Source organism: Lipotes vexillifer, unplaced genomic scaffold (genome assembly GCF_000442215.2).
Source record: "Lipotes vexillifer unplaced genomic scaffold, Lipotes_vexillifer_v1.1 scaffold4226, whole genome shotgun sequence".
Taxonomy (NCBI): Eukaryota; Metazoa; Chordata; class Mammalia; order Artiodactyla; family Lipotidae; genus Lipotes; species Lipotes vexillifer.
This window is the reverse complement of record NW_006789668.1, coordinates 33,516-61,434: the sequence shown is the minus strand read 5'-3', so window position 1 is coordinate 61,434 and position 27,919 is coordinate 33,516. Positions and strand designations below refer to the sequence as shown.

At 40.2% G+C, this 27,919-nt stretch overlaps 1 protein-coding gene across 1 annotated transcript in view; it reads left to right on the top strand.

The window, feature by feature from the left end:
• The window catches only part of PPP1R36 (protein phosphatase 1 regulatory subunit 36), a 33,158-nt gene extending 5,679 nt beyond the window's left edge, over nucleotides 1–27,479 (top strand). Inside the window, 9 exon segments of the mRNA XM_007462785.1 lie at nucleotides 6,311–6,397; nucleotides 6,917–7,014; nucleotides 7,114–7,180; nucleotides 9,312–9,410; nucleotides 14,191–14,325; nucleotides 25,913–25,955; nucleotides 26,277–26,455; nucleotides 26,538–26,729; nucleotides 27,299–27,479. Of these exon segments, the coding sequence (XP_007462847.1) occupies nucleotides 6,311–6,397; nucleotides 6,917–7,014; nucleotides 7,114–7,180; nucleotides 9,312–9,410; nucleotides 14,191–14,325; nucleotides 25,913–25,955; nucleotides 26,277–26,455; nucleotides 26,538–26,729; nucleotides 27,299–27,479 (1,081 nt within the window).
• Nucleotides 27,480–27,919: the final 440 nt, after the last annotated feature.

Below are 27,919 nucleotides of genomic sequence, written 5' to 3'. Positions count from 1 at the left end.
ATCTGTGCTTTAGAAAGCCCTCTCCCATAGTAACATGGAGGGGCAAGATTAGAACTTCGGAGACAAGACAATTATGCATTACTCTAAGGGGGAGATGGAGACTTGCAGAAGGACAGAGTCAAAGAGTCATGCTAGAGGCAACTCAGATAAATCCGGCCTTGTGTGCAGGGGGAAGCAGCTGGTAAGATTGGCTGTGAGACAAAGGGAGGAAGGAGGCAAGAACGTCTGGGTCACTGAGTGGGTGACAGCATTGTTTATTGAGACAAGGAAGGTGGGAGATCCGGTATGTTTATGGAGGGGTGAAAGGTAACAAGGTTACTTTTTCAGTGTGCAGAATTTGAGATATAGTTGGCCTTGGTATCCGCAGGGGATTGGTTCTAAGACACCCCCGCCCCCTGCAGATCCCAAAATGTGCAGATGCTCAAGTCCCTTATATAAAATGACATAGTACAGTCGGCCCTCTGTATCTGCGCGTTCCACGGGCTGACTGGACCTGCCTGTGAGATGTCCAGGTCAAGAATTCAGTAAGCAGGGGTTTGATTTTCCTGAGAGGGGCCGGTGCAGAATTACAGTGGAAAGTGAACTGACTGAGGCCAGAAGCCTAGGAAATACCTACTTCTAAAAATTATGAAATGTTTTAAAATATCATATTATTTTTAAAAACCAGAAAATACCATTAAGCGAAAACAACCAAAAAAGCTTTACAATCCCACATAAAGAGTATGACTGTTAACATGTTAACAGTTATTGTATAGCTTTCCAAATCTTCTTTTATGTATGTATACACACACATACATTTTTAACTTACTCTCCATTTCCGTATCTTTTTTCCTCATTACAAAGTTGCACATACTTGTTGAAAAACAAGTATATAAATGTACAAAGTAGAAAGTGGGGGGTTCTGCCACAGTTCTGCCCCCAAAGACCACCGGTGCACCAGTGTTAAGGCTTACCACCTTATTTTCTTTTTTTGTGTTCAACATACTGATTATATTTATTTTACATTCTGTGACTGATAATTCCAGTACCTGAAATCATTGTACGTCTGACTTTGTTGCCAGCTTTTTTTTTCTTATAGTGTTATTTTAAAAATTTTAACTAAATATAAACATTTTAAACTTTTTATATTGGAAGATTTCAAACATAAACAGAAGTAGGGAGAATGGGATAATGAACCCTCACATACCCATAGCATAGCATCAACAGTCACCAAATTAAGGTCAACTTTTTTTTTTTTTTTTTGCGGTACGCGGGCCCCTCACTGCCGTGGCCTCTCCCGTCTCAGAGCACAGGCTCCGGACGCGCAGGCCCAGCGGCCATGGCCCACGGGCCCAGCCGCTCCGCGGCACGTGGGATCCTCCCGGACCGGGGCACAAACCCGTGCCCCCCGCACCGGCAGGCGGGCTCCCAACCACTGCGCCACCAGGGAAGCCCCTAAGGTCAACTTTGTATCATCTATACCCTTATCTTCTCCACCCCTTGATTATTTTGAAGTAAATTCCAGATATCATTTCATCTATAAGTATTTCAGTACATATCTCAAAAAAAATAGGCACTCTATTAAAAAATATAACTGAATTACTATTTACTGGCCTAAAAATACAAAAGGTAATTTCTTAACATTGTCACATATGCAGTTTGTATCCAGATGTCTCCTATTGTCTAATATTTTAAGAGTTTGTTCCAGTCAGGATCCACACAATTTCCATACATTACAGTTGGTTTGATATGTCTCTTTTTAAAATTTATTTATTTATTTTTTTGTGGTATGCGGGCCTTCACTGCTGTGGCCTCTCCCGTGGCGGAGCACAGGCTCCGGACGCGCAGGCTCAGCGGCCGTGGCTTACGGGCCCAGCCGCTCCGCGGCATGTGGGATCTTCCCGGACCGGGGCACGAACCCGTGTCCCCTGCATCGGCAGGCGGGCTCTCAACCACTGCGCCACCAGGGAAGCCCTGATATGTCTCTTAGTCGGTGTGCATCTCTTAAGGTTTTGAAAGGGATCTTCACGTGGCCCTCAGGAATAGCAGCCAGGCAAAGAAAGAGGAGCTAACTGAAGAGAAAGCATGATTAGAAGGGTCAGGAGGAAAGCCCTGAGACACACAAAGGCCTTCAAAGGCAAAACAAGAAAGGGAATTTGAGTGGGGAGTGGTCAGCAATGTCAGATGCTAAAGAGAGCTCAGGATGGGGCAAAAAGGAGGCTTTGGATTTAGGGGTCGCTCGGGATGTAGGTGAGAAGCCATTTCAGGAAGGCAGTGGAGTAGAAATCAGATTACAGTAGCTAGAGAAGAATCTGCGGTAAAGAGTGCTCTATTTTTGCTAGTTTCTCATCAGTAAGTTTACCAGTGAAAAAGGAAAGCGACAGTAGCCTTTAGGGGATCCACTACCAAGGGAAGGGACTTCTGTTGCTTTTGTTATAAAGGTAGGAAAATTTTGAGTTTGTTTGGGTAGAAGAGAGGGAAGAGAAGGAAAGTGGGAACGGGATCAAGAGCGCAGATTAGCTTGGGAAAGGTAGAAGCAGAGTTTCCGCTGAGTATGGTGGGAAGGAAGTAACAGTGACAGGAAAGCTTGGGAATTTGAAGGTGCGGGAAGGTCTATCTATGCCGCTCCCCTTTTACTGAAAGTAAACCAGACCCTCCCAGGCTAGTACTGGGAGGAGAATCTTTTGGTAGCTGTGCTACTGACCCTGACTCATTCCCCCGAGATTGCTGCTCCCTTTCCAGCTCCCTCCTCAGTAACTGCCACCGCTGCCACACTGGGCTGGGCCGGGGCTCCGGAAGGAAACCTGCATTCACCCAAATGCCCTGACCCAGTACCTAGATGGGGGCATTTCCTGAAGCCAGTGGACAGGGGAGAGAGGGGAGGGCTTCCCGGGGGGAGGCGCTGTCTAAGACCTGAGGAGAAGGTGTCTGCAAGGCAAAGGCAGCTCTGGTTGTGGAGGAGGAAGAGTGCGTTCTGGGCAGAAGGAACAGCACGTGCAGAGGCCCAGACACATTTGAGACTGCAAGTGGTCAGTACGCTGGGTGTAGAGCTCCAGGCGAGTGTTAAGAGAGGAAGTAGAAGTCTTAAACCAGGGCAAGATCGTGAAAGGTCTTACAGACCATGCTGAGGAATTTAAACTTTATGCAGAGGGCACGCGGGGCGGGGGTGGGGGGATTGAAAGGTTTTAAATGGGGAAGTAACGGGCCAACCAACAAGGCATGCTTCTCTCTGACACAGTGTCTGTAGTCCTAGCCATTCATGTTGCAAGTGCCCCCTACTCCCAGCTGGGAGAGAACCAGCCGCCTGTCTGAGTGTTTGCCAAGGTCGTGAACTCCCCTGAGGACATACAGCCAAGGAAACTACACCTCCAGAAGCCTCGAACTTCTTTTGTTTTTCAACATAGCCTAACCAAAGACTCTAGTAACCACTGAAGAGCTCGAACTGGTGTGGAAGCCAAGAGTGGTCCAGCCCTCTGCAATGTAGTGATGGGTTCTAGGAGAAAATATGACTGCTTTTTCTCATTTATTTCAGGGCAAAGGGAAATGATGTGACTGTGCTGTGATATTAGGAAAGCACATCAACACAGTGTGGTCTGTGATTCTAAATGGGTTGCCAGATTGAGAGGGAGACTACGGAGACTGGAAGAAGGTACAGATCTAGGTCAGACTGTGGTTTGGGAGCCAATCAGAGGTGCAGTTCAAAGGACAATTTTTAATTATTACTAGTGATGCTTCTTAGTGATTCCAAATGCACTGTGAACATAGGCTGCTTTTAGAGCTATGGCAGGACACTCACAAAGAGAAATCCATCTCACCATCTGATCCGGAGAATGACTTCAGTCAGGTGAAAAGCCACTCAGGCAAGTGTGGGAAGACGTGTCCAGAGGTCAGAGAATAAGGACTAGAGGTTTTGCAGTAAATGCCAGACTATTGGCTGAGAGCAGGCACTCCCTGCCACAAGTTTCAAATACTGAGACATGGGCAGCCTCTCTGAGCCTTAGTTCTCCATCAGTAAAATGATAGCCATGTACTAGATGATCTTTTAGATGTCTTCGAACCCCCAAATTCTATGATCTTATGATTTTGTAATTCTAAGTTCATTTGACTTAGTTCATAGACCTGATCTATAAGATCCCAAATGTATGCTTTCCTTATCTTAAGGCTCTCTTGTCTCAAATCAACTCAGGCAAACTAACTAATAGGGCAAGAAATGTTGAATTATAGGGATGGGACTGAGGCAAGGTTAGGAGGGAAGCAATTTCATTTGACATTAACTGAAATTGGGTGTTTCTATCTATATGCTCTCATCTTCTAGAGAAGAGAAACCCTGGGAAGGGCTGGTGACCTGAGTTTTCTTTAGCCTGTCAGGAAAGTTAACAGCCAATGGCTTGTAAGTGGCCAGAGTGTTGTGATGGTCCAAGGGAAAACTGAAAACAACTTTGTGTTCTTGTTTAGGGTGGTTATATTAATGCCACACATTAGATATCCAGCAAGTAGAATGGACTTCAAAGAGCTCTTAGAAAATGTCTGAATGCTTGAGGGAATTGAGGATTTTGTTAAAGGCTATCTAAATGGCCTGTCAATAGAATGTATCAACAACGTACTGTTTCTTCCTCTATACCTCTATCAACTTTTTTTTTTAGGAACGCAGATAATAAATCAGTACATTCTTGTTATTTAAAAAAAAACCTGAAATAATACAGAAGTATACAGCTGTGGAAGATAGCTCTCTTCATCACTACGCCTCCTCTCTGCCCCATCTCTCTTTGGAGGTACCCACCATCACCATTTGGTATCCTTTCATTTCTTTTTTCCTGCCACCTCCTCAGTATTTCAGCACACCCTCCCTCTAAATACCCAATCCTTGGAGACCAGTGATAAGAAGAGGACAAGAAAGAATGAAAAGTTTAGAAATTTCTACATCCACTAACCAACTTGGTGCCAGTGGTCTGAAAAGAAAGAAAAATACAAAAAATCGTTCCCTTGAGGTGATATCGTGTCCATGCTTTTAGATTCTGACCTAGTCTACAACCTAAATATTGCCAGGATGTTGGCAAAAACTCCTGGAAGAAGAAAGTACCAAACTGGTTAACTTTATCATTCCCATGGGAGGTATTTCTCGAAAATGATGACTTTGGGGGTAACCAATCCCAGAAAAATTTTAAAGGAAGTTGTTTCAAAACTGTTGTGTTGACAAAGAGATGATAAAGAGTATATATGCATGATGAGGGAACGACTAAAATGTGGGGAAAAGTGCTTCTACTTACTATATCTATGCTTAAACTTAACCGAGACATGTAACTGTGGGCAGAGATTAAGCTTCTGGGTGGTATTATCAACATGGCATTGTTTCAGGCAGAAAAATAAACATCATAATCCACAACGGTCACCAAACCAATGTATTTGGTAGACACCACAGTTCTAGAAAATGAACTCTCTATGAGGCAGGAACCACATCCTGCTAGTCTTCAAAACGCTTTTCTCTGTTTTCCTATTAAGCATTTGCTGATAATCCTGAGGGTCTGTGCATTGACTGTAATCAGACACCACTTATTTTCAATGTTACAGCAATGCCTGACACAGAGTATGGCCTCAGTACACATTTATTTGTTGCTTAATCGTGGTCCATTGTTAGTTAGGCCCATTACTGATTGGTAATGCTTGTACAAAAACTATAGAGTCAAAGCAACCCTGAGTTAAGTAAAGGGTCCTGAAACCTTCTTCGAGATAGTCAAGCTTCTAGAAGAGTCCACAGCAGTGATAACGAGGTGGCTGCTCGGGGGGCAGGACTGCCTGGTGGGTAAACACATGGCTCTGTGGCTAGAGAACCTGTGCCCGGTCCTGGCTTTGGCACTTGCTAAGTGATCTTGGTCCAGTTGCTTAATATCTTTCTAAGGTTCAATCTTTTTCATATGTAAAAGTTGTAATAATAGTAATATTTTCCTAATAGAGTTGCTGTGAAGATTGAATGAGGTCGTGCTTAGAAGCACATAACAAGTACTCAGTAAATCAAAAAATCCTTCCAAACTGATCACGAGCTTTCTGTTTCTTCTGAAGTTACAGCAGCATTTTCAGATGGAAATGTTTTGTGTGTGGTGGTATTCAGGGGGCTAGTGATACGTAAAGGCTGAATATAAAGTCTGATCTTTTAATCTTTTTCTAGATGATTGTACCACATGTAAATACATGAATTAAGTACAGCTGTGCCTCAGATTCTCTCCAGGACACTCACAATATGTGCTGGTCCTCAGGTTCCATGAGCTATGGTCGTGCTCTGATTAGTTTCCCCCGGGAAAAGGTTAAGTTCCTAATTTTCTCATTTCTATTACAGTTTTACACCTGCAGTAGAACTCAGAGAAAGAGGAAAGAAAGGCAAAGCAGTTCACTTTGCTGAAATTGATGGTCCAGCTTCAGACAGGTAGTTTAACTTAGCACCATGGCAGTGTTGTGATAGCACCTCTCAGCAGAATGGCTTAAGCCTCTGCAGACTCTAAGAAAATATCATTCCCATCATCCTAGGTTGAAATGCAAATAGCCATCAAGGAAGGAACATGCACTATTTCACAATTATGGTGGGAGTTACAATCATCCCAATAATGTATCCCTGTGATAATTTGGCTGTTAGCAAATTTTCAGCTTCTTTAAAAAAAATCTGAGAATGATAGCTATGCCAAAAATAGATGATTTAAATGATCTATTTTGGATCAAATTGATATTTACATTTTATGTAAGGCAATGTGCATTCCTCCTACCCCTAGCAGAGTAAATACAATGTTTAATAAAATGTATTCCAAAATGATTCTACATTAAATGCAACCCACACATGACACTCAGGGTCTCCTTACTTTATAGTAAACACCTCATGTGCCTCAGGGTAGATAAAATACAACTAAAACCTTTCAAAGCACTACTATAGACTGTTATATCCCCCAAACAGGTTGACAGATAAAAAGTTTGCTTTAAGAGACGACAAGTCACCCAAAGGCTTAGAGAAACGAAGTCAGCAGGGCAATGTTACACTCCACGATGCTAAATGTGAGTAACTGCTTCATCATCCTTACATGTATTACCTGGTGTCAACCTCTAAGGCAGCTCTTTGTCCCTCTTTCAATTGTCCATCTTGTCTCCTTTCAGTTGTCGCTTTGCTTTTGCTACAAGATACTGAGATGCAGCATATCTGTTCTTTTACAACATTTCTGAGGTATGTAATGCTTGTGAGACATTTTAGATCTTTTATCCTTTATTTTGAAATCATCCCATCTGATAAATGAAGACAAATCTGATCTTTGGAGAAAGGGCTGGCTCTATGCAAGCCATTCCCTCAGGATTCAGTTTCAAAGACTGAGACCAGAGAGAGGAAGCCCAGAAGTCACAGGAGCCCCAAATAAAGTCCAGGACAAGGAGTATGGTGAGCACGTTGTCAGAGTCCCATTGAGACTGCACTGTGTATATGTTGGTTAAAGGGTATACTCATTTACTGAAGATCAGTTTTCTCCACTAGTTATGTTTGGCAGCCCCAACAAGTACTAGGTGTGTGACTCTGGGTGAGCTTTTTCATCTTCCCGAGCCTCAGTTTCCTTGGATACAAAATTGGAAGTAATGGTGTCTCCACGTGGCTGTACGTGGAAGGTGCTTCTCATGGCAGCTGCACTTGTAAGTGCTCAGTGAGAGTTTGTGGGCAGCGCTCACAGATTCCCTCAGCATTCAGTAAAGGCCGCATATGGCAAACACCTGAGATTCTCTGCCTGAAGCTTTATCCTATGGCAGGAGCACACTCAGCCTGACTGCAGGGCTACAGGACAAGCCTGGGGCACTGGGAAGTCGGTGCCCGAGAAGCAGCCTCCAGTCAGTGATATGCTGGAGGGAGAGTTGGTAGATAAATATCCCAGCTTCCATCTGTCAGGATAACTCTAAGTTTTCCACGCTGTCTTCTAGAGTCCCTCATGGTACTGAGCTACATTGGTCCACAGTGATAAGGAACTTGTTAATACCCCTTTTCCATCTCACCTCCCCACTACCCTACTGATGTTTCTTGTGATCACTTCCTAGTAAACTACTTACTCGCAAATCTGTCTCATGTTGTGTTTCTGGGAGAACCCAACCTAGGACAGGTAGTTATCAATACTGTGAAAAAAAAGTCTGCAATGCTCATCTTCATCCTGCTCTCAAGGTATGGTTAAGGAATGCATGCCAGAGTAAGAATTAGTTTGGGGCTAGAAAGGAAGCAGCAAAAATCTTGCAAGAATATTTAGAAAGAAAACAAAGCCTTCTAGTTTTAAAACAAATGAGATAGGATTGTAAATCGATGCCGTCTTTTTTGGAGAGCAAAACTTATGAAACTTTAATGTGCAGATATTCTATGTCCTAGCAATTTCACTTCTAGGAAGTTACTCAAAGATGTGGCTATAAGAATAATTACTGCAGCAATGTCTATAATATTTTTTAAAAACCCAAATATCCATCAGTAGAGGATTAGTTAAATACATTATGAGCTATAGCATACTTTATCCACCTGTTTAAAAAAATGAGGAAAATCTATACATGGTATCATGGAAAGAGGTCCATGCTACACAGGTAAGTGACAGAAGCAAGTTGCAAAGACTTGTATATACAGCATTATACCATTTTTTACCAAAAAAAAAAGTAAGGCATATATTCATGCATATGTATGTGTGCTGGTGGGGGAGGACCTTATATGTGATTGCCTATGCTCTAGAAGGTTTAGGACGGATTCATGCCAAACTCTTAACAGTGGCTACCACTAAGGAGTAGGATGGTGACAAAGGAGTGAGGGGAGGGTCTTTTTACTTGTTACATTTGTGTACATTTTTTGGGGGGGCGGGTACGCGGGCCTCTCACTGTTGCGGCCTCTCCCGTTGCGGAGCACAGGCTCCGGACGCGCAGGCTCAGCGGCCATGGCTCACGGGCCCAGCCGCTCCGCGGCACGTGGGATCTTCCCGGACCGGGCACGAACCCGCGTCCCCTGCATCGGCAGGCAGACTCTCAACCACTGCGCCACCAGGGAAGCCCACATTTGTGTACACTTTTTAAACAACAGCAAAAAATTACCTGTATTATAAAAACACTTTAAAAATGAAAACTAATTGGTGAGCAAAACTATAATTCAGTTGTGACCTCTCAAAAAATTTTGTTTATGAAAATCAGGTTTCTTATATCTTCAACAGTTATAGTAGGTAGAATTTTAAATGGTAAATTAGTTGTGTGACGGGTATGGTAACATGTGTTTCTACTTATTCTTGTGTGCCCATATTTTTTTTATGACAAGCTTTATGTTTGAAATATGTTATCATTTTCTTTTAATCTCCCCATAGGAATAAGAATCTTGACAATTTCCTCATGGCATTGTTGTACTATTTGTATTATTACTTGGAAAAAATCTCACAGGAAAAGAAACCCAAAAGTTGTGTGGTGTAAGTAGAATTTTGTAGTGTACTTTATTTTTATTGATTGCTTGATTGATTTTTGGCCACACCACGCAGCTTCCGGGATGTTAGTTCCCCGACCTGGGATCGAACCTGGGGCCCTGGCAGTGAAAGCACCGAGTCCTAACCACTGGACTGCCAGGGAATTCCCTGTAGTGCACTTTAAAGCTTTATCACTGCCAGTATTAAAACTAACTTTTGTCTAGGGTAAAGACATGATGGAAATTTAAAAATCTTGGAGTATGCTAAAACATTTTACAGGGAGGAGTTCACCAGTTTTAAAGCTCACTGAATAATTCAGATGGGTATTCTGTTAACTAAATATTGCAAATAATATAGACCAGCACTGCCCAATAGAAGAGTATGCCCAATATGTGAGAGCCATATTCGTAATTTAAACTTTTCTGATGCCATATTTTTAAAATGTAAAAAGATACAGGTGAAATTAATTTTAACAAGATATTTTATTTAACCCAATGACTCAAAAATATCATCATTGCAACTTGTAGTCAATACTAGGAAGTTATTGATGAAATACTTTACTTTTTTGTAGTAAGTGTTTGAAATGGTGTCTATTTTACAAATACAATATACCTCAATTCAGACTAGCCACAGTCAGTGCTCAGTAGCTACATGTGGCTCACAGCTACCATATTGGACAGTGCAGATAGAGATATTGTTTCTATGTTTGTCATGCTTACACAGTTCTTGCTAAAGGGTTTGTAAGCATCTAATGAAAAAAACTAAGAATTTAAAAAATTAACAGATATGACCAAAATGATATTACATATCATAGAAGAAAACAACTTCTTAGACTACATGTGAAGAATTTAATCACTTTAGGTGGAGGTGGCTCGGAGCTATACAGGGCAAGAATCTGGGAACTCAGAGTCCAGAGCAGAACAATGCCTCTCAGGCTTGGTGACCTTTGCAAGCCATGGAACGTTCCCAGTGCCCAGGCTGCCCTCCCCAGTATATGTGGAACCGACCCAGTGATTTTGCTGTTAGGAATGCTGGATAGAGTCATCAATTTGTTGTTGTAGAATGTTTTCAAAATGCAAAATCCTTGCATATAAACAAACAGTTTGAAAAATTTTGTGGATAGATAAATGTCTTGGGATAGCAGTTTTGTAAAGAACCAAATAAATATTCAAACACTACTACTACAGTAAAGCCATTATAATATGCAACATCTAGCGGAGCAGCCAGAGAACATGAAGTGTTTCTGTGGTAGCAAGCAAATGGGCTCAAGCCAGCTGTGGGCTCAGAAGGTTTGAGGAGTCTTACTATTTCCAAAGAAGAAATTTATTAGACTTTGAGAGCATATTAGCTTATATTTTGTATGTTTTTTTCTAATTCTGTGGGTTATTGCTAATCAAGCAGAGACATTGTTGGGGGGGGCGGGATGAATTGGGAGATTGGGATTGACATACATACACTCTTGATACTATGTATAAAATAGATAACTAATGCGAACCTACTGTATAGCTCAGGGAACTCTACTCAGTGCTCTGTGGTGACATAATGGGAAGGAAATCCAAAAAAGAGGGGATATGTGTATATGTATAGCTGATTCACTTTGCTGAACAGTAGAAACTAACACAATATTGTAAGGCAACTATACTCCAATAAAAATTTTTAAAAAAGCAAAGACATTGTTTCTTTCTTAATTTATAGAAATAGATAACAGAAGAAAGGTTTCTTAGTTATTTTAAAAATATTCTAAAGGGCTTCCCTGGTGGCACAGTGGTTAAGAATCTGCCTGCCAATGCAGGGGACATGAGTTTGAGCCTTGGTCTGGGAAGATCCCACATGCTGTGGGGCAGCTAAGCCTGCGAGCCAAAACTACCGAAGCCCACACAACCTAGAGCCCGTGCTCCGCAACAAAAGAAGCCACCGCAATGAGAAGCCTGTGCACCGCAACGAAGAGTAGCCCCTGCACGCCACAACTAGAGAAAGCCCGCACACAGCAATGAGGACCCAACGCAGCCATAAATAAATTTTAAAAATTTATTAAAAAATAATAAAATAAAATATACTAAAAATTATTAGAACCCAGTGATATATGGTAGACTTTCATGGAAGGAATCAGTTACAGAATGACAAAGAAAAATCCAAGCCTTAAAATGAATGGTTCTGTGGTGTGATTCTAAAAAAAGCATAACAACTTTTCATTTTCAAGCTTCCAGTAGTCAGTTGGTTTATTTATTATAATAGAAACAAATATAAATTACATTGAGATATCTGGATATAAATAACTTTAAGAAAAAAATTAATTTCCGTCAAAATAGTGAGGTATAACATAGGGATAATAGTAGCATTCACTTTACAGTTATTGTCCAGATTAGATGAGTTAATGCATATTATCTTAGCCTAGTGGTTGGCCCTTGGAAGGAAAGCCTATAACCTGTGAGAGGAGAGCAGGAAGAGTTACAGAAGGATATTAAAAATATTAAAGGATGTTAAAGATGGTCTTAGATGACTAAATGCCCTAATTCCAGAAGAAAAAACCTTATCCCCATTTAATGGATGATGAAGCTAAGGCTCAGAGAGGTTAAATAGCTGGCGGGTGTACATGCCAAGTTAGTGTTGGAGCTGAGGCTAGGACCCAGGTCTCTAACTCCAAAGTCTCTGCCTAAACCACTGTGTGGTGTCCCCACATCCCTTACCAATCAACTCGGCTCTCTGTCCCCGAGTTTATCCATGTGTAATTAGGACTTACAGCTTCTGAACAAAGGTACAATTATGTATGCAGTTTTAAACATCATGTCATAAGTATTTTCAAGTTATTACAATCGTTGTAATTATAATTTTTAATGGTGGCATAACTTTCCATTAAGCTACTGTATGTTAATAACTTATTGACCTGCCTATTAAGAAGCAAAGTAGTATAGTGGTTAAGGGTACAGACTTTGGTGCCTGGCTTCAATCCCACGGGGGGGACTCATATGTTACGTTAATGTCAAATCCTTAAATAGTACTTGGCTCTATTACTACAGCCTGTATTACTACTCCTATTATCCCTCTATTTTATATATTTTGGGGGTCTCCAGTTTTTCTGATAGTCAAATAGATAAATAATAATTGCATTGAATATCTTCATGCATTAGATTTCTCCCCCAACTTTGGATGGTTTTTTACAAAGAATAAATTTCCAGGAAAGATGATTGGATCAAAGTTTATGACCAATTGTATGGCACTTGAAATTATTACTAAAAATTTTTCCAAAGGGTTATACCTGGGTTTATTTATTTATTTATTTATCTATTCTTCTTTGCGGTATGCGGGCCTCTCACTGTTGTGGCTCCTCCCGTTGCGGAGCACAGGCTCCGGAGGCGCAGGCTCAGCTGCCATGGCTCACGGGCCCAGCCGCTCCGCGGCACGTGGGATCCTCCCGGACCGGGGCACGAACCCGTGTCCCCTGCAACGGCAGGCGGACTCTCAACCACTGTGCCACCAGGGAAGCCCCTGGGCTTATTTTAAATGCCACGCTCTACCCAGACCTACTGAACCAAAATCTGGAAGAGGGGTTGGCCTTGGGAATTTGCAGTTTTAGCAAATACCCCAGGCAATTCTTACATATATTAAAACTTGAGAACCATTAGCGGAAATGCTTCAAAGCATTTCTTCGTTGTTGTTTCGTTTGCTTTGTTTTCAACAGCAAAAGAAGAGATTAACTATAGGCAGGTCTGGCAAAGCAGGGGTGAGGATGAGGGAAGGCAACAGGGAGGCAGGCACAGTGATGGTCACTGGGGTGCTCGTGGGTGTGTGTGTTGGGTTTATATGATATTTGGGCAGTTAAAGTTGGAACCCACCTTATCTATTCCAGAAACTCATTTTATTCCAATTACTCACAGGCCTTCTCACCACAGTGATAATGTTTTGTGCTTTGAAACATCCTTAAACCCACCACCTTTCCCCACAGCTTATCCTCATGCGGTCAGTCTAGTGGTTAACATCAGAAGGGGCAGGTTGTCTTTCTTGTTTAGAGTGCGTTTCGTTTGGCTTTTATCTTTCTGAAAATAAAAAGGCAGGGAAAAAGTGACATTTCATTTTTCAATAGCAATCATTGGAATGTATTGTCGGCAATGTTTCCTACTGTACTGTGCCGCAAAAAATGTCTAAAATTAGGCTTCAGACATGCTGTAACCTAAAAACAGGTTGCCTTTTAGAAAGTAATTTGCAATTCAATTGGAACTGGGGCTGTGTTTTCACAGGGAAGCAAGGTGATTGTAATTGATGCCAAAGTTCCCAGAGTGGTATTCTACAGATGCCTCCTTAGCAAACACAGAACTGAGGGTGGGCAAACATTGAGTAGTTCAAACACTGAGCCCCCGAACTTAGTAATAACATCAGAAACCCAGGGGAAGCTAAGGTGGGAAAGAGGCTCCATGGCTGGTTTTGACAAACAGCAGCAGGAAAATCGGCTGCTAGCTGCCACAGAAACTGGTGTAGGGAATTTGTTAGTTGAGCTGTTCTATATAAATTAGGACTTCCTGTGTATAAAATTGAGGATACATATACAATTTATAAAGAATCTATTGAAAAAGTGAATATTCAGCATAAACTTGAGATGCTGATTACAATGATAAATATCAAAGGACTTTGAGGAACTTTCTCTGCCACAGCTCAAATAAAATAAATGAAATGGTAAGTGAGATGTGTTGACTCACTTAGGTTCCTTTCAAAATAGTTTATACTTCTGACTTTTTACTAATTCATATAGACATTTGCCAACATTAATCCAGATTATTGTTTTTCTTTTCAGGGGCCTTGTAGAGAAAAAAGAGATGGAATTGGTTATCAGTAAGTTAGAAGCAGCACAGAAATACTTGGCACAGAAGTACTGTGTCCTTGTCCTGGGCTCGGGAATGCCTGATAAGCATCACATGTGCTGCGGAAAGTAAGTCCCCGCTTAGGATTTTGTTAGATCTTCACGTGTGTGTAGATCCACATCCTTACAACCCTTAGCTTTGACTTTTGGTGCCCCTGAGAAAGGTTCCTTTTTTGTTGTACAGAATCACTGGGCTCAGCTGAGGCCCTGTCCCAAACACATGTGACGTCTTGTTTGAGAGAGCCAAATGTATAGGAAGAATCCCAGAATCTTGGCTGATTTTTTTTTTTTCTTTTTTCAAATTAAAGTTGATTTACAATATCGTGTTAGTTTCAGGTGTGGCAGATGTTTTAACAACCTTCTACTATTTGGGTTTAAATTTCTCTCAGGTTATATCAGTTCAATGAAATCTTGCTTTCTGCTAGGAAGGCTTCTTGCTGTCAGACAAGGGCCACTTGGCTTCCTTGGGCAGGAGGCCGAGTGATGGGCCAGTGTTGAAGCGGGTATTGGGTGTGTCCCCTCCCCTTCTGCTGCTTGTTTTGCAGCAACAGTTGTGGATATAAGTGCGTAAGGTGGGAGTTGTAAGATGACCCTGTTTGTGGGAAGGTAATTTTTACCTTAGGATAACAGTTCATACACTACTGTAATTAAAATTTTAAAGTGTCTTATCACAGGAAAGTTCAGGGTCACAGGAGAGAAAACTCCAATCCTTACCCAAGATCTCCTTCTCTTAAGTAGTAGTTTCACAACAGGCTCAAGATCCATGCCATGGTCATGGCCAGACCTTTTAAATTTTTAAAAAACTTTATTGGAAAAGAACCCAATACATGATTTCTCTCTCTCCACATTCCCCCACATTTTCAAAACACAAATATTTGTATTGTACATACTTTTTTGTGTTCCACATTTTTTCTGTGTACCTTCTTCTATTATTCTGCTTATATAATCTCACCTACCACTTTGAATAACAACTGTAGTCATTCTGTTGTATAATATACCAGTTTGCTTAAGCATTCCTCTTGTGTACATTTGTGTGGTTTCAGTTTTTCTGCTTTCTAATGTTTTTGCATTGAATATATAAATAACTTTGTTCATTTGGGCTGTTTACTTATGGCTTATTACCCAGAATGTACGTATCTGGAAGGCATGAACAATTTTATAGCTCTTGTTACATATTGCCAGATTGTCCTTTAAAAAGGTTAAAACATTCTTTATCACCATAAGCAATAAGAATACTTGTTTTTATTAGTTTAATATTTTTGATAGCTTAAAGGTATATAAAAATCTTAAGGATATTTTATTTGACTGAATATTTTTCATGACTATAGAGTTTGTGTTCTTTTTTTGTGTAAAATAACTTATTGCCTGTTCCTCCTCTAGTTTTAACCATCTATCAAGTGGAAACTGGGAATTTGTATAATTTATATTTCATATAGCAAGGATTGGTTACTTGTTTTTTCTAGTTTGTTGCTTTTATTTTGATATTTATGTTTTACACATTATGAAAATGTTTTAAGTTTTTATTTATTTGAACATTTCCACCTTGTTTCTGATGCTATTCAATAGTCATACAAGTTCTTGCATTCCTGGGTTCATTCTGTTCATTTCCAGGCTAAACTCCTCACCTTTCTTTCTTAGTTTTTAAAAATAGGATTAAAAAAAAAAAGCTTTGATCCATTTGAAATCTGTTATATCTGATCAGATGAGCTATGAATCTAAGATATTTTTTCTTTACTAATAGCCAACTTTCCTGTAATATTTGTTAGTGATTTTTTCCACTGTAACATTTCTTGTTTATTAGATGTTGAATTTTTCTAATATTTTAACCCATTTTAGGGAATTCCTATTGAATTTTTTTGATTAGTTTTTCTCTTTTAAACATCAGAACTATGCAGCTTATATTTTGCTTTGCTTTATTCAACAAACATTATTGCTCTGTGGTAATCATGGTGCTAAGTGCCAGGGTACAAGGAAAATGGTCTCTCCTTTCAAGGAGCATGCAGTCTATTGGAGGAGTCATCAGGTAAGGAGACCAGTGACTATTGCAATAGAGATATAGACAGAGATTGGGCACCCAAAGCAGGCAAGGTGAGGAGCAGCGGACCTCAGGGAGTGCAGGCAGTGAGCTGGGCTGGAAAGGAGGTGATTTAGCTGAAAACAAGTACTCACTCCTATTACCTCCAGAAACCTTGTATTTGGTGATCTTGCTTATTTGAGATCAATTTCACTGTTAATCAAGCTCTAAGCAATATCTACCAAGAAACTTTTATTGTTTATTGTATTAAGACCTATACTTTAGCTTAGGAAATAGTGTCATCTTTGCTATATTGAATCCTCTCAAAGAGCTGTAAGTTGGATTCTCCATTTATTCATATTGTTCTTTATTTTGTCCATTAAAGTTTTACATAGTAATCGTTAAAGAAATTTATGTGGTCCTAAATTAGATTAGCACTTATGTATTCACGTAATCAATTTTTTAAATACCAATGTGAAGTTTTGGTTTATTTATTTGTTTTTAATTGTATAAGTACTTCATGAACATATCCTAAGGGTAAAAAATTTAAATAGTTATGTATATAGTTTATAGTTAGTTAGTATTGTAGAGTTAAAAATTAAAGTCTTCTACTTCCTCCACATCCTTCAATATCAATCTCTCCCCAGAAGTCAGTACTGTTACTTCTGGCTCGATGTATGTCCTCTTGGTTTTCTATCCAATTATACGTATGCACTTACATTGTTGTTGTTAAATACATCGGATAACGCTATGTTGTCATTCTGAAATGTGCTTTTTTCACTTATAAATCTTGGATATTTTTGAAGATTAGTACACATAGATCTACCATATTCTTTTTAAAAAATGGAATAGTTCTTAAACCATGGATATTACGGACTTATTATCATTAACTGATTATTTCCCTGTTGATGCATGTTTGGTAATATATTTTTGATGACAAAAATATATAAGAATGCATTTGGTTTTATCAGTTTGTCATAACCTATGACACATATGTTAAACACATTTCCTGCCTATGTAAAATTTTATCTCCTAGGATTTTCTAGGTATATAATCATATCATCTGTAAAAGGTAGTTTTTAATTTCATTTTATCCTAGAGTCATATTTAAAATTTTTAATTAGCTATAGTAGTAGCATTTCCTGTATCTAATTCCATTAAAGAAGTGACTGAAGTCAGCCTTATTTTTTTTTCTGTTATAAAAGAGAATAAGCTAGCACATGCTATTTACTTATTGTTTGACCCTTAGTTTAAGTGATGAATTATTTATCATGTCGAGAAAATAACTCATTGTTTCCCTATATGTTCAAAAATATTTTTGTTCTTTCTTTTTATAAAATTAATGCATAGTCGTGTACAATAATTAATCAATACATAAAAAGGAAAGGGTAAATCTGTTGTCAACATTTCATTTATTATCCTTTCAAACATCTCTATGTGCACACCCAGACACACAATTTTACATAAATAAATAGAATTTATTATTCTATAACATTACACCTGTAAAATATACCCAATAACATACTTACTTAATAGACCAGTTGTGAAAATTAAGTGATATAATACATATAAAACACTTAGACCCATCCTTGGCACATACTATGTATTCAGTAAAGTTAGCTATTATTATTCCTTTTTTGTTGTTATTATTGTTATTGCTATTAATCTGTGGAATTTGGTAGTAAATATAACTCTACAACATCACCTTTAATGGCTTCCTCGTATTCCAAATATATTTAACTTATTGATGAACAGTTGGAATATTTCCTTTTTAAATGTTAGGAATAACACTTCAATGAACTTTCTTATACCTATATTTGATGTATTTGTCTAGTTTGTCCTAAAGATAAATTTTTTACAGTAGAATTCCTGGGTCAAAGAGAATGCATATTTAAATATGATGTATATGTTTAAATTTTGCAAGTCCTGTTCAAGAATAGATGTTACTATGGACAAGAAAATAAATGGAAAAACAGATAATTTGTTAGACTAAAGGGACTATGGGTGATTTTAAAAGTGCCTTGCATTATGGAGGACTTCCCTGGTGGCACAGTGGTTAAAACAGATATACGAATGGCCAATAAGCACATGGAAAGATGCTCAACATCATTAGTCATTAGGGAAATAACAAATGGAAACCACAATGAGATATCACTTCACACTCACCAGGATGGCTGTAATCAAAAAGACATAACAACAAAAAAAGACAAATGTTGGCAAGAATGTTGAGAAATTGAAACCCTCATATATTGCTTGTGGGATTATAAATGGTATAGGCAATTTGGAAAACAGTGTGGCAGTTTTTCAAAGGTTTAAACAGAGTTACTACATGACGCAGCAATTCAACTCAGGTATATTTTTCCAAGAGAAATAAAAATGTAAGTTCACACGAAAACTTGTATGTGAATGTTCACAGCAACCAAAAAAAAAAAAGGAAAAACAGAAAAAAAAAAAAAAAAAAAAAAAGAATCCACCTGCCAAAACAGGGGATATGGGTTCGATCCCTGGTCCAGGAAGATCCCACATGCCACGGAGCAGCTAAGCCCATGCAGCACAACTACTGAGCCTGCACTCTAGAGCCCGCGAGCCACAACTACTGAGCCTGCATGCCACAACTACTGAAGCCCATGCGCCTAGAGCCTGTGCTCTGCAACAAGAGAAGCCACTGCAATGAGAAGCCCGTACACCACAACAAAGAGTATCCCCCACTCGCTGAAACTAGAGAAAGCCCATGTGCAGCAACGAAGACCCAACACAGCCAAAAAAAAAAAAAAAAAAAGTGCCTTGCATTATCAAACAAGTTGTTGCATCTTTTGAGACCTAGACTATGATATTTACTGTTTTCCTGTTCTCTCTTAAGGTTGTATGATTTGTCCCCACTGCTTTGTTATAGTTTGAGAATCTAAAACGCTTAATGAAATTCTATATTATACTTTGCTGTTCTCACCAGGTTTTTCCAATTTATTTTACTTTATTTTTTATCATTACCATTAACCCTTACTAAACATTTTACCCTATCTGCATTTTAATGTCTTTCATGTGAGTGTGGATTTCTACCCTTTCATGCAGTGAACTTTATAACAATTCCATGTGGTTAAATTTTTTCTTTTTTCAGTTTTTCAGAGTCTTGAAACCTTTTCCTTCCACCTACAAAGAGAAACATCAGGTGGGACAGAGACTGTATTGGTTTAATAACTTCATTGTTTAGTTGGAATAGGTTCTCTCCAGGCTTCTCCAGGGTCTAAGGGGCAAGCATATGTTCTCTCCACTCTTCTTGGCTATTTATAAGGACATACATTGGTCTATAAAGCTTAAAAACAAAAATGCATGTGAGATTTCTCTCAAATAGGGACTTGATGTTTATTAATGTTTATATCAATGTATTTTCAGTTCAGGCTCATTGTCTTTGTTTTTTGGTTATATTTTGGCATTGTTGGCCATTTCTCTTCTCTTGCACCCCTCTTGTCCACAGTGGTAGCTATACTCAGTCTGCTTCCCATGTCTACCATCTCTGTGATTCACTTTGTGTGGTTTACCATGATTTGGGAATGCCCTCTTAATACATCTCCAGCAACATTCATTCTTTATTCTACTACATCATTTCTGCTCTTGAGAGTTTTCACTGCTATGTTCAGTTCTTTTATGGAGTTGACAGGTTTAGTGCTGTCTTCCAGTGCAGCAGCCATGAAAACGTGCCACTCAGATCTGCTACAGTGCAGGGTGTAATTGACCAGAGGCCCCTGCTGCTGCACTCTGAATCCACCACCAGGTTTGTGCTGAGGCCACTCTTCCCATGGACTGTCTCCAGCCAATGTCTGAGGGCAGCGGGGACACTAAAGCAGGCTCACTCCTGCCAGACATGGGACTCCTCGGGTGGGTGACTGGCTTGAGGGCTTCCCTTTGGCCTGGTCAGAACTTTCTTGTGAGGTATAGTAGTAGAAGGAATAGAGAGAGATTTTAAATTGGGGATTGAGAGTTAAGCATCAAAAAACATTCCTGTGGCCCAAATACAGAAGGCCTTTCCGGGTCCCTAGAGCTGTTGGTAGAGATTCAGCTTGCCACAGACTCCCTTATTTAGGAAGAAGTGGTGTTTTCTCTTCTTGACAAAACTTTTAAGAAAGGTATTATAGTAAAATTATAGTCAGCTTTATAAATTTTCCTATTTAATCACTTGTAAAAATTACCTTTTTTCAACATTAATTTCTTCTGTCTTTAAAGCATCACTTCTAATTAAGAAAACTAGAATTTAAGTTTTGTATCAGTCAGCTCAGGCTACCATAACAAATCGTCACAGATTGGATGGCTTAAATGACAGAAATTTATTTTCTCATAGTTCTGAAAGCTGGAAGTCTGAGACCAGGATGCCAGCATTGTCAGGCTCTGGTGAGGGTCCTCTTCCTGGCTTGCAGATAGCTGCCTTCTTACTGTGTCCCCCGTGGTGGAGAGAGAGAACCCTAGTTTCTCTTCCTCTTCTTAAAAGGCCAAAAATCCCATTATGGGGCCCCACCTTCATGACCTCATCTAAACCCAATTATCTCCCAAAGGCCCTGCCTCTAAGCACCACCACATTGCGGGGTTTAAGGGCTTCAACATATGCATTAGGGTGGTAGGGGGAGACACAACCATTCAGTCCATAACAAGGTTAAAAAAACACCTACTCTAAAAAAATTTTTTAAATTTATTGCTCATATTGTTCAATTTTTAAAAGAACATAGGCATTGAAAACTAATTTGGGGATGAAAAACAAACTGTAAATGTATCATAATTAGAGATTTTTAAAAAATAAATTTATTTATTTTTGGCCATGTTGGGTCGTCATTGCTGCGCTTGGGCTTTCTCTAGCTGTGGCAAGTGGGGGCTACTCTTCGTTGCGGTGCGTGGGCTTCTCATTGCTGTGGCTTCTCGTTGCGGAGCACGGGATCTAGGCACGCGGGCTTCAGTAGTTGCAGCACGCAGGCTCAGTAGTTGTGGCTCATGGACTCTAGAGCTCAGGCTCAGTAGTTGTGGTGCACAGGCTTAGTTGCTCCACGGCACGTGGGATCTTCCTGGACCAGGGCTCGAACCCATGTCCCCTGCATTGGCAGGCGGATTCTCAACCACTGTGCCACCAGGGAAGCCGCATAATTAGAGATTTTATCATATCTTTTAGTTTCCTAGCTATTGAACCTCCACTTAAGTTGTACTTTTAACAGTACCTTTTTCTTACAATATATTTTTTATACACACTTTTAAAGGAGCTCATGTTTGCGAGTAAGTGATTGCCTCAGTTTAGTACTAGCTCATTTCCAGGAGATGTTGGTCTTTTTGCCGTTGTAGGCAATGTCACCTACTTTCCTCCTGCTTGTTGGATAGCAGTCTGGAAAAGAATCAGTTTGGAGCTCACCAGCCACCATTCACGTAACAAATTTTATGCAGGTCAAATTGCTGAACAAAGGATATTGAGGAAAACAGCTTATAGCATGTCCTTACCAGTAAAAGTTGTTAATTGGCCGTGGGTGTTGATTGTGTCCTTGAATGAAGTTTATATTTCACTTTTGGTTGTTTTTAACTAGGAGAAGATAAGGACAATGTTTTTGCCAGTTGTGAGTGATTACCTGACTTTAACATATCATTGTTTAACTTCTTCCCAATGTGAACAAGCTGATATTCGCCTGAGAACATTTTCACGTGTATTTTCTGATTTTTCTCTCTAATGTATGCATACTTAATATTGGACTAGAACACCTTTATCCCTGGAGATAAATTAACGATTTCAGTAGAACCAGCAATTTGGAGGCTGTTAATTTAGTGCTTTCATGTTTCTTTAGAAGTAGGAGGACGTGCCTTTCTATTCTAAATGCATCTGTGGGGCTTCCCTGGTGGCGCAGTGGTTGAGAGTTCGCCTGCCAATGCAGGGGACACGGGTTCGTGCCCCAGTCCGGGAAGATCCCACATGCTGCGGAGCAGCTGGGTCCGTGAGCCATGGTCACTGAGCCTGCGCGTCCGGAGCCTGTGCTCCACAACGGGAGTGGCCACAACAGTGAGAGGCCCGCGTACCGCAAAATAAATAAATAAATAAATAAATAAATAAATAAATGCATCTGTGAAATCCTGATATTACAAAAGCTTTGGCAAAATTTTGATGAACATGTTTTCCATGGTAGATAAGAAAACCTCCTCATGGCACAAGCCATAGAATTAGATCTGATCTTTGGTTATGGCCAATTCTGGCTCCAACCCCACCTCTACCTAGGAGGTATCCCCTCCTCCTCTGTGGTCAGTGCAGCTGTCACCTGACCGGTGACCAAAGAGTCTGGCTGTGGGGGCGAGGATGGGGAGAAAGGCGTTTCTTTGAAGCTCAGGTGTTTAAATCATCTTTAAGCCCTCCCCCTGCCACCTCCAGTCACTTCCACCAAGGCCTCTTTTCCCTCCCCCAAACACATTCCTTTGAAATTTCTCTTCCCTTGTACAGAGCAGGCCTTGACCATCATTTAAACCTGACTTCACCTAAGGCAGCAGGGGGCAAGTGGGAGCACAGTTTTTTTTCTCTCTCCAGCCCAGAACCCCATGGGTCTGGCCCTAGGCTTTGCACCCCTTCAGGAATGACTAAAAATATAAGCTCTCCTCATTTTGGTTTAGAGCTAAGAGTCTAATATAGCAAGAAGGAATAAGAAAGCACATAACAGGCCACTGACAATCTCTGGGTTTACCAACAGCTTGGCTTTCGCCTCTTTCCTTTGGATTCCGTCTTCACGGGTAAATGTACAGCATCTTTGTTGACCAGCACGGCAGCCAGTTGCCACGTGTGGCTATTGAGCACTTGGAATGTGGCTGGTCCACATTGAAATGTGCTGTAAGTGTAAAATATACACTATACAAAAAGTTTAAAAATGAATAAAATATCTCATTAATAATTTAAAATATTGATTACATATTGAAATGATAACATTTGGGGGGTTGGGGTACAATATGTTATTAACATTAATATCACCTGTTTCTTTTTACTGTGGCTCCTAGAAAGTTTTAAGTTTCATTTGTGGCTTGCATTATATTTCTATTGGATTGTGCTGTTATCAACCCTGTTTCAATTTGTAGAGGATTTGGAGGGCCTGAGTTTGTTGTTTATACTCAGTACATTTCTAAATTTATAACCAATTTATAATTATTATGTACTTATTAAAATTATAGAATATATAGGTATTTTATATGTATAAAATTAAAATATAAAAATAATTTTTTTAAAAAAGGAAAACAACTCAGGATTCACCAGCAAGAGATGAACTGGAAGATTTAAATGTGCTCATTCCCAAATGTACTCATTTTCTGTCTCCATTTCCTGAACTCATTTCAGTTTTACACGCAGAGCTAAATCAGAATGGTCAAAAGAAAATTAAAAAAAAAAAAAAAAAAGAATGGTCAGAAGAAACCCACTACATCCTGTTCTTAATTTCTGCACTGTGAGCTATATCAGTTTACTCTGGACTTTAAGAGAGAAAGAAGTCCCAGTTTGGTGACAACTTGAGGGAAAGGAGAGGAGGTTCATGGTACCTTCTCTTCTAATGTTTAAAAAAAGAAAAACGAAAGAAAGGGAGAGAAAGTGTGTGTTTCCTGGTCAATCACTCTGTCATTTCAAAACCTTGCTAAGATGGTGCTGGTTTGGGTTGTGCCAGCATAAATGCTGCTCTAAACCTTCTCTCAAGGACACAGGCCAACTCAGTATTCCAAAACCAGAGTTTGGTTGGTTTCCGCTTGACAGGTGTGCATGGTCTCTGGTTTCAGCTGGCAGAGTCAGTGGAAGGGCGGGAATACCACAGAAGCACTCTTGTTGGGTAAAGGCTTTAGGTGACACAGAAGGAGGCTTGTCCTAAAAAGTTTCTGCTGGGTTCTGTTGTTTAATGGTTTCATCTCTAAAATATTTTAAAGAAAAAGCTTATTTTCCTAGCATTCTGGGTTACAAGGACAAATGTGGAGACCTGACAGGCCTGATTTTTAGTTCAGACTCTGTCCCTAATTAAATATATGTCTTTGGAGTTCAGTCTCAACATCAGTCTCCCCACCTGTAAAGTGAGAATAATCATGCAATCTTGTGAGAATTAAATGTGATCATAAATGTAAAGGGCTTAGCATAGTATTTGGCACATAGTCCATATTTAGTAAACGTTCACTGTAATTACTGTTGCCTTAATTCTTTGTTGAAGACTTGCACGCGAGGAAATGAAGCATCTGCCAGAGGGGAGGGACCCACCCCAGTAAAAGCTGAACCACCTCTTCAGTGGTTCCTCCAAATGGAGGGCTAGTTTGGGCCCATACAGACCATGAAGTCTCTGTGAAAAAGCTGGAAGTCCTGAGGAGTTTGGGTCAACTTCCCCAGACCATGGGAGTCGGTACAGTTCTGGAGAACCTGATACCAGGGCCAATCCTAGGAGTCAGTTACTCTAAGGAAACCCAAAGCAAAAGCAGAAGCAGACCCAGGATCAACCTTGGAGTGCCCTGGGTCTGGCCTTGGCCCCCAAGACTGATCAAGTGACTGCAGGTGCATAGCCCCGTCATTCAACTCTCAAGTCCTCCCCTGGCCATGCCTGCTTTCCCAAGGCTGGCAATCAGAATTAGAATGGCCTGTGTTCTGAATGGAGAGGGAGGCCAAGTTTACTAAGTGTGCCCATGCCAGTACCCTTAACACTGAATTTGTGTTGCAAGGACTCTTGGGCGTTTGCCTACCTTTAAGAGACAAGGCTCGGTCTACATACTTCATTCAGAAGGAAGAGCGCACTTTTCTTCCCAGCCAGTTGATTGTATGGCATAGATCGACCTGTGTCTGTTTTGTTTCTGATTCTTTCTGTACCCAATAGCCATAACCATTGTTTAAGATTTCTTTTTCTTTTTCTTTATTTTAGACTTAGCCTCTAGTTCTTTACTTCCATACCTACTAACAGCTTGTGTTACCTCTTCACCACCTTTCCATTCTCCTCACCTCCCTAACACATTACTAGAAACATTTGGAAGAATACAGCGAGGGCTGGCTTGTTTATCCTGAATTTATATCGATTAGCTTTTTTATGAACCCCACTTTAGTGGGGTTGTTTTTAGTTTTTTTGATAGTTGATTTACAATGTTGTGGTAATTTCTGCTGTATAGCAAATTGATTCAGTTATACATCTATATATACATTCTTTTTCATGTTCTTTTCCATATGGTTTATCACAGGATATGTTGATTAACTTTTGACCAAACACTAGAGGTTTTGATCTGGGTAACCTGAGAAGTTGAAGAAAAAGACATTGGCACTCACTATCAATGCCTTTTTTTTTTTTTTTTCCCCGGTCCGCGGGCCTCTCACTGTCGTGGCCTCTCCCGTTGCGGAGCACAGGCTCCGGACGCGCAAGCTCAGCGGCCACGGCTCACGTGCCCAGCCGCTCCGCGGCATGTGGGATCTTCCCGGACCGGGGCACGAACCCGCGTCCCCTGCATCGGCAGGCGGATTCTCAACCACTGCGCCACCAGGGAAGCCTTATCAATGCCTTTTGGTAGCATTTATGTGACTAAATAGGTATGGGACCACAGGTAATGATCTGCAAAAGGCCTTTTGAAGATAAGCGGTTGCCTAGATCACTGAAGTACTGAACTTCCCTTTCCAACCTATAGTTGTAATTTGTTATATTTCAGGGGGAAAATATCAGATACACAAAAAGACTGGAAATTCTTTGAGGTGAGTCACTTACGTTTAGGGGCTCTGCTCTTTGATATGAAACATGAAGTATAGCAACAACCAACAGACATTTGTCAGGCACCTATTTTTAATGAATATCCTTTCTACAAAGGATACTAATAAGCTGTGTGCCACTCCTTAAATCTTTGGTCTGATTTTCCTTCTGCAAAGGTGAGTACATGTATAATTTTCCACAGCCCTTCAGGCATGTGTAGAGAGCAGGGCACCTGGGTTTGTGTCTACTTAGTAGTGTTCTATAGACAGGTGGGAGCTTTTCATGTCGTAACTGTGGGTTCCGATTCTCGTCTGTTTCTGTTGTAGTCCTTTTATACTTTCTGTACGTATGTAGCCTGGATTGTCTTCCGACATCAACACTTCACAGAGATTGAGGAAGAAATAGGAAGGCTCTTTCGTTCCGACATGTTCAACATTCCTCGAAGGAAGCGCGAGGATGAAGAGTCAGGAGGGGAAAAGAAACGCATGACTTTTGTACAATTCAGGTATGACCTTTTGACTCTCCTAAGCTCAAGGACATTTCGAGAAAACAAGATGATGTGACCTAAATGTCACCCCCACCCCCAGGAGAATGATGGCAAAGCGCCCAGCGATGAAAAAAGCCATTAACATGCGCTCTCCAGTCATATCTACTCTGCTGCCCTCTCTCAGAGAAAAAGCTCAGAATATCTCTGAGAAAAAGTACCGTCAAGTAGGCATGAAATTCCCAGTCCGGATGCAAGAGCACAAGGAAAATCTGGACTCTGTGCACATGCCAATGTAAGTGGCCCAAGGAGAGAGGAAGGAGAGAAGGCTGAGTGTTGCTTCCTAGGTGGGACCCAGGAGGGGCAAGGGCTCAGACATGGTACCTCTGCCAGAAAGCTGAACAAAGGTGGAAGCACCGTCTTCCCTGTTCCTCTCGACCTGTTTTCTTTCCAGATCAGCTCTTGGTATACCCATCTAGACTAGAAAAAACTAGAAAGTTATGCAAGACTTCAAATAGTTCTAATTTGGTGAAGTGAGTAGCAGACTTTGTAAGACTGAGGTTTTCCTGTTAGAAGAATCATCTTTGGGAAATAAGGGAAGGACCAGTACAAAATCTTGCTATAAGTCGAGTTTTTGAACCCATATTCAAGAAATAGATGTGTGTGTGTGTGTATGTGTGTGTGTGTATCAGTCTTAGCTTTATACACATGCACAAGTCAGCCATATACTGGGTTGGCCAAAAACTTTGTTTGGGTTTTTCCATAAGATGTTACAGAAAAACCCAGGCAAACTTTTTGGCCAACCCAATACCTTAGTCTTTGGCCTCAGCAAATATTCAGCTATGCCAATAATTCTTTCCACAGAGTTGGCATCCTGGGGGAGCCTCGATGTCAGTTCAACCCCCATACCCTTATCCCCCTCGATACAGAGGAAAGCATGAAGTCTGGGAGACAGTCTTCCATGATAGAAAGAAATAACATGAGGATTCAGGATACACTGGACTTAGTCATGAGAACGCTGTCCTCTCAAACATTCCCTAAATAATCTGTACATTCCATTTCTGTAATTAATTCCTGTATTTGAAGTAAACTACTTTGACTTAATCACTTTATACAGGACTAGTGTTTATTATTAAACTTTAAAAATTGTTCAAATTATTTTGTTAAAAGTTCAACAATAGACTAAAGAATTCCAGAAAGCTTTTGAAAAGCTCATTTTCCTATATTTAATAGTTTGCTTTGTTATTTATTTATTTCCTTGGCTTTTACATGACCATTTAGAGTAATGTATTAGGACATTTAGTCAGTGTTCTAGTGGACTAGTGAAGAAACATTCTGTTTATTCATTTCTAAGTTCCTTTTTGTTTCATGAGAGAGTGTAATTGGTACATTTGAAAACAAAATTTCATAAAAAGGCAAATTAAATATCTTTAACATTAAATCTCTTTCTGGGGCCTGCCGATGCAGGGGACACGGGTTCGTGCC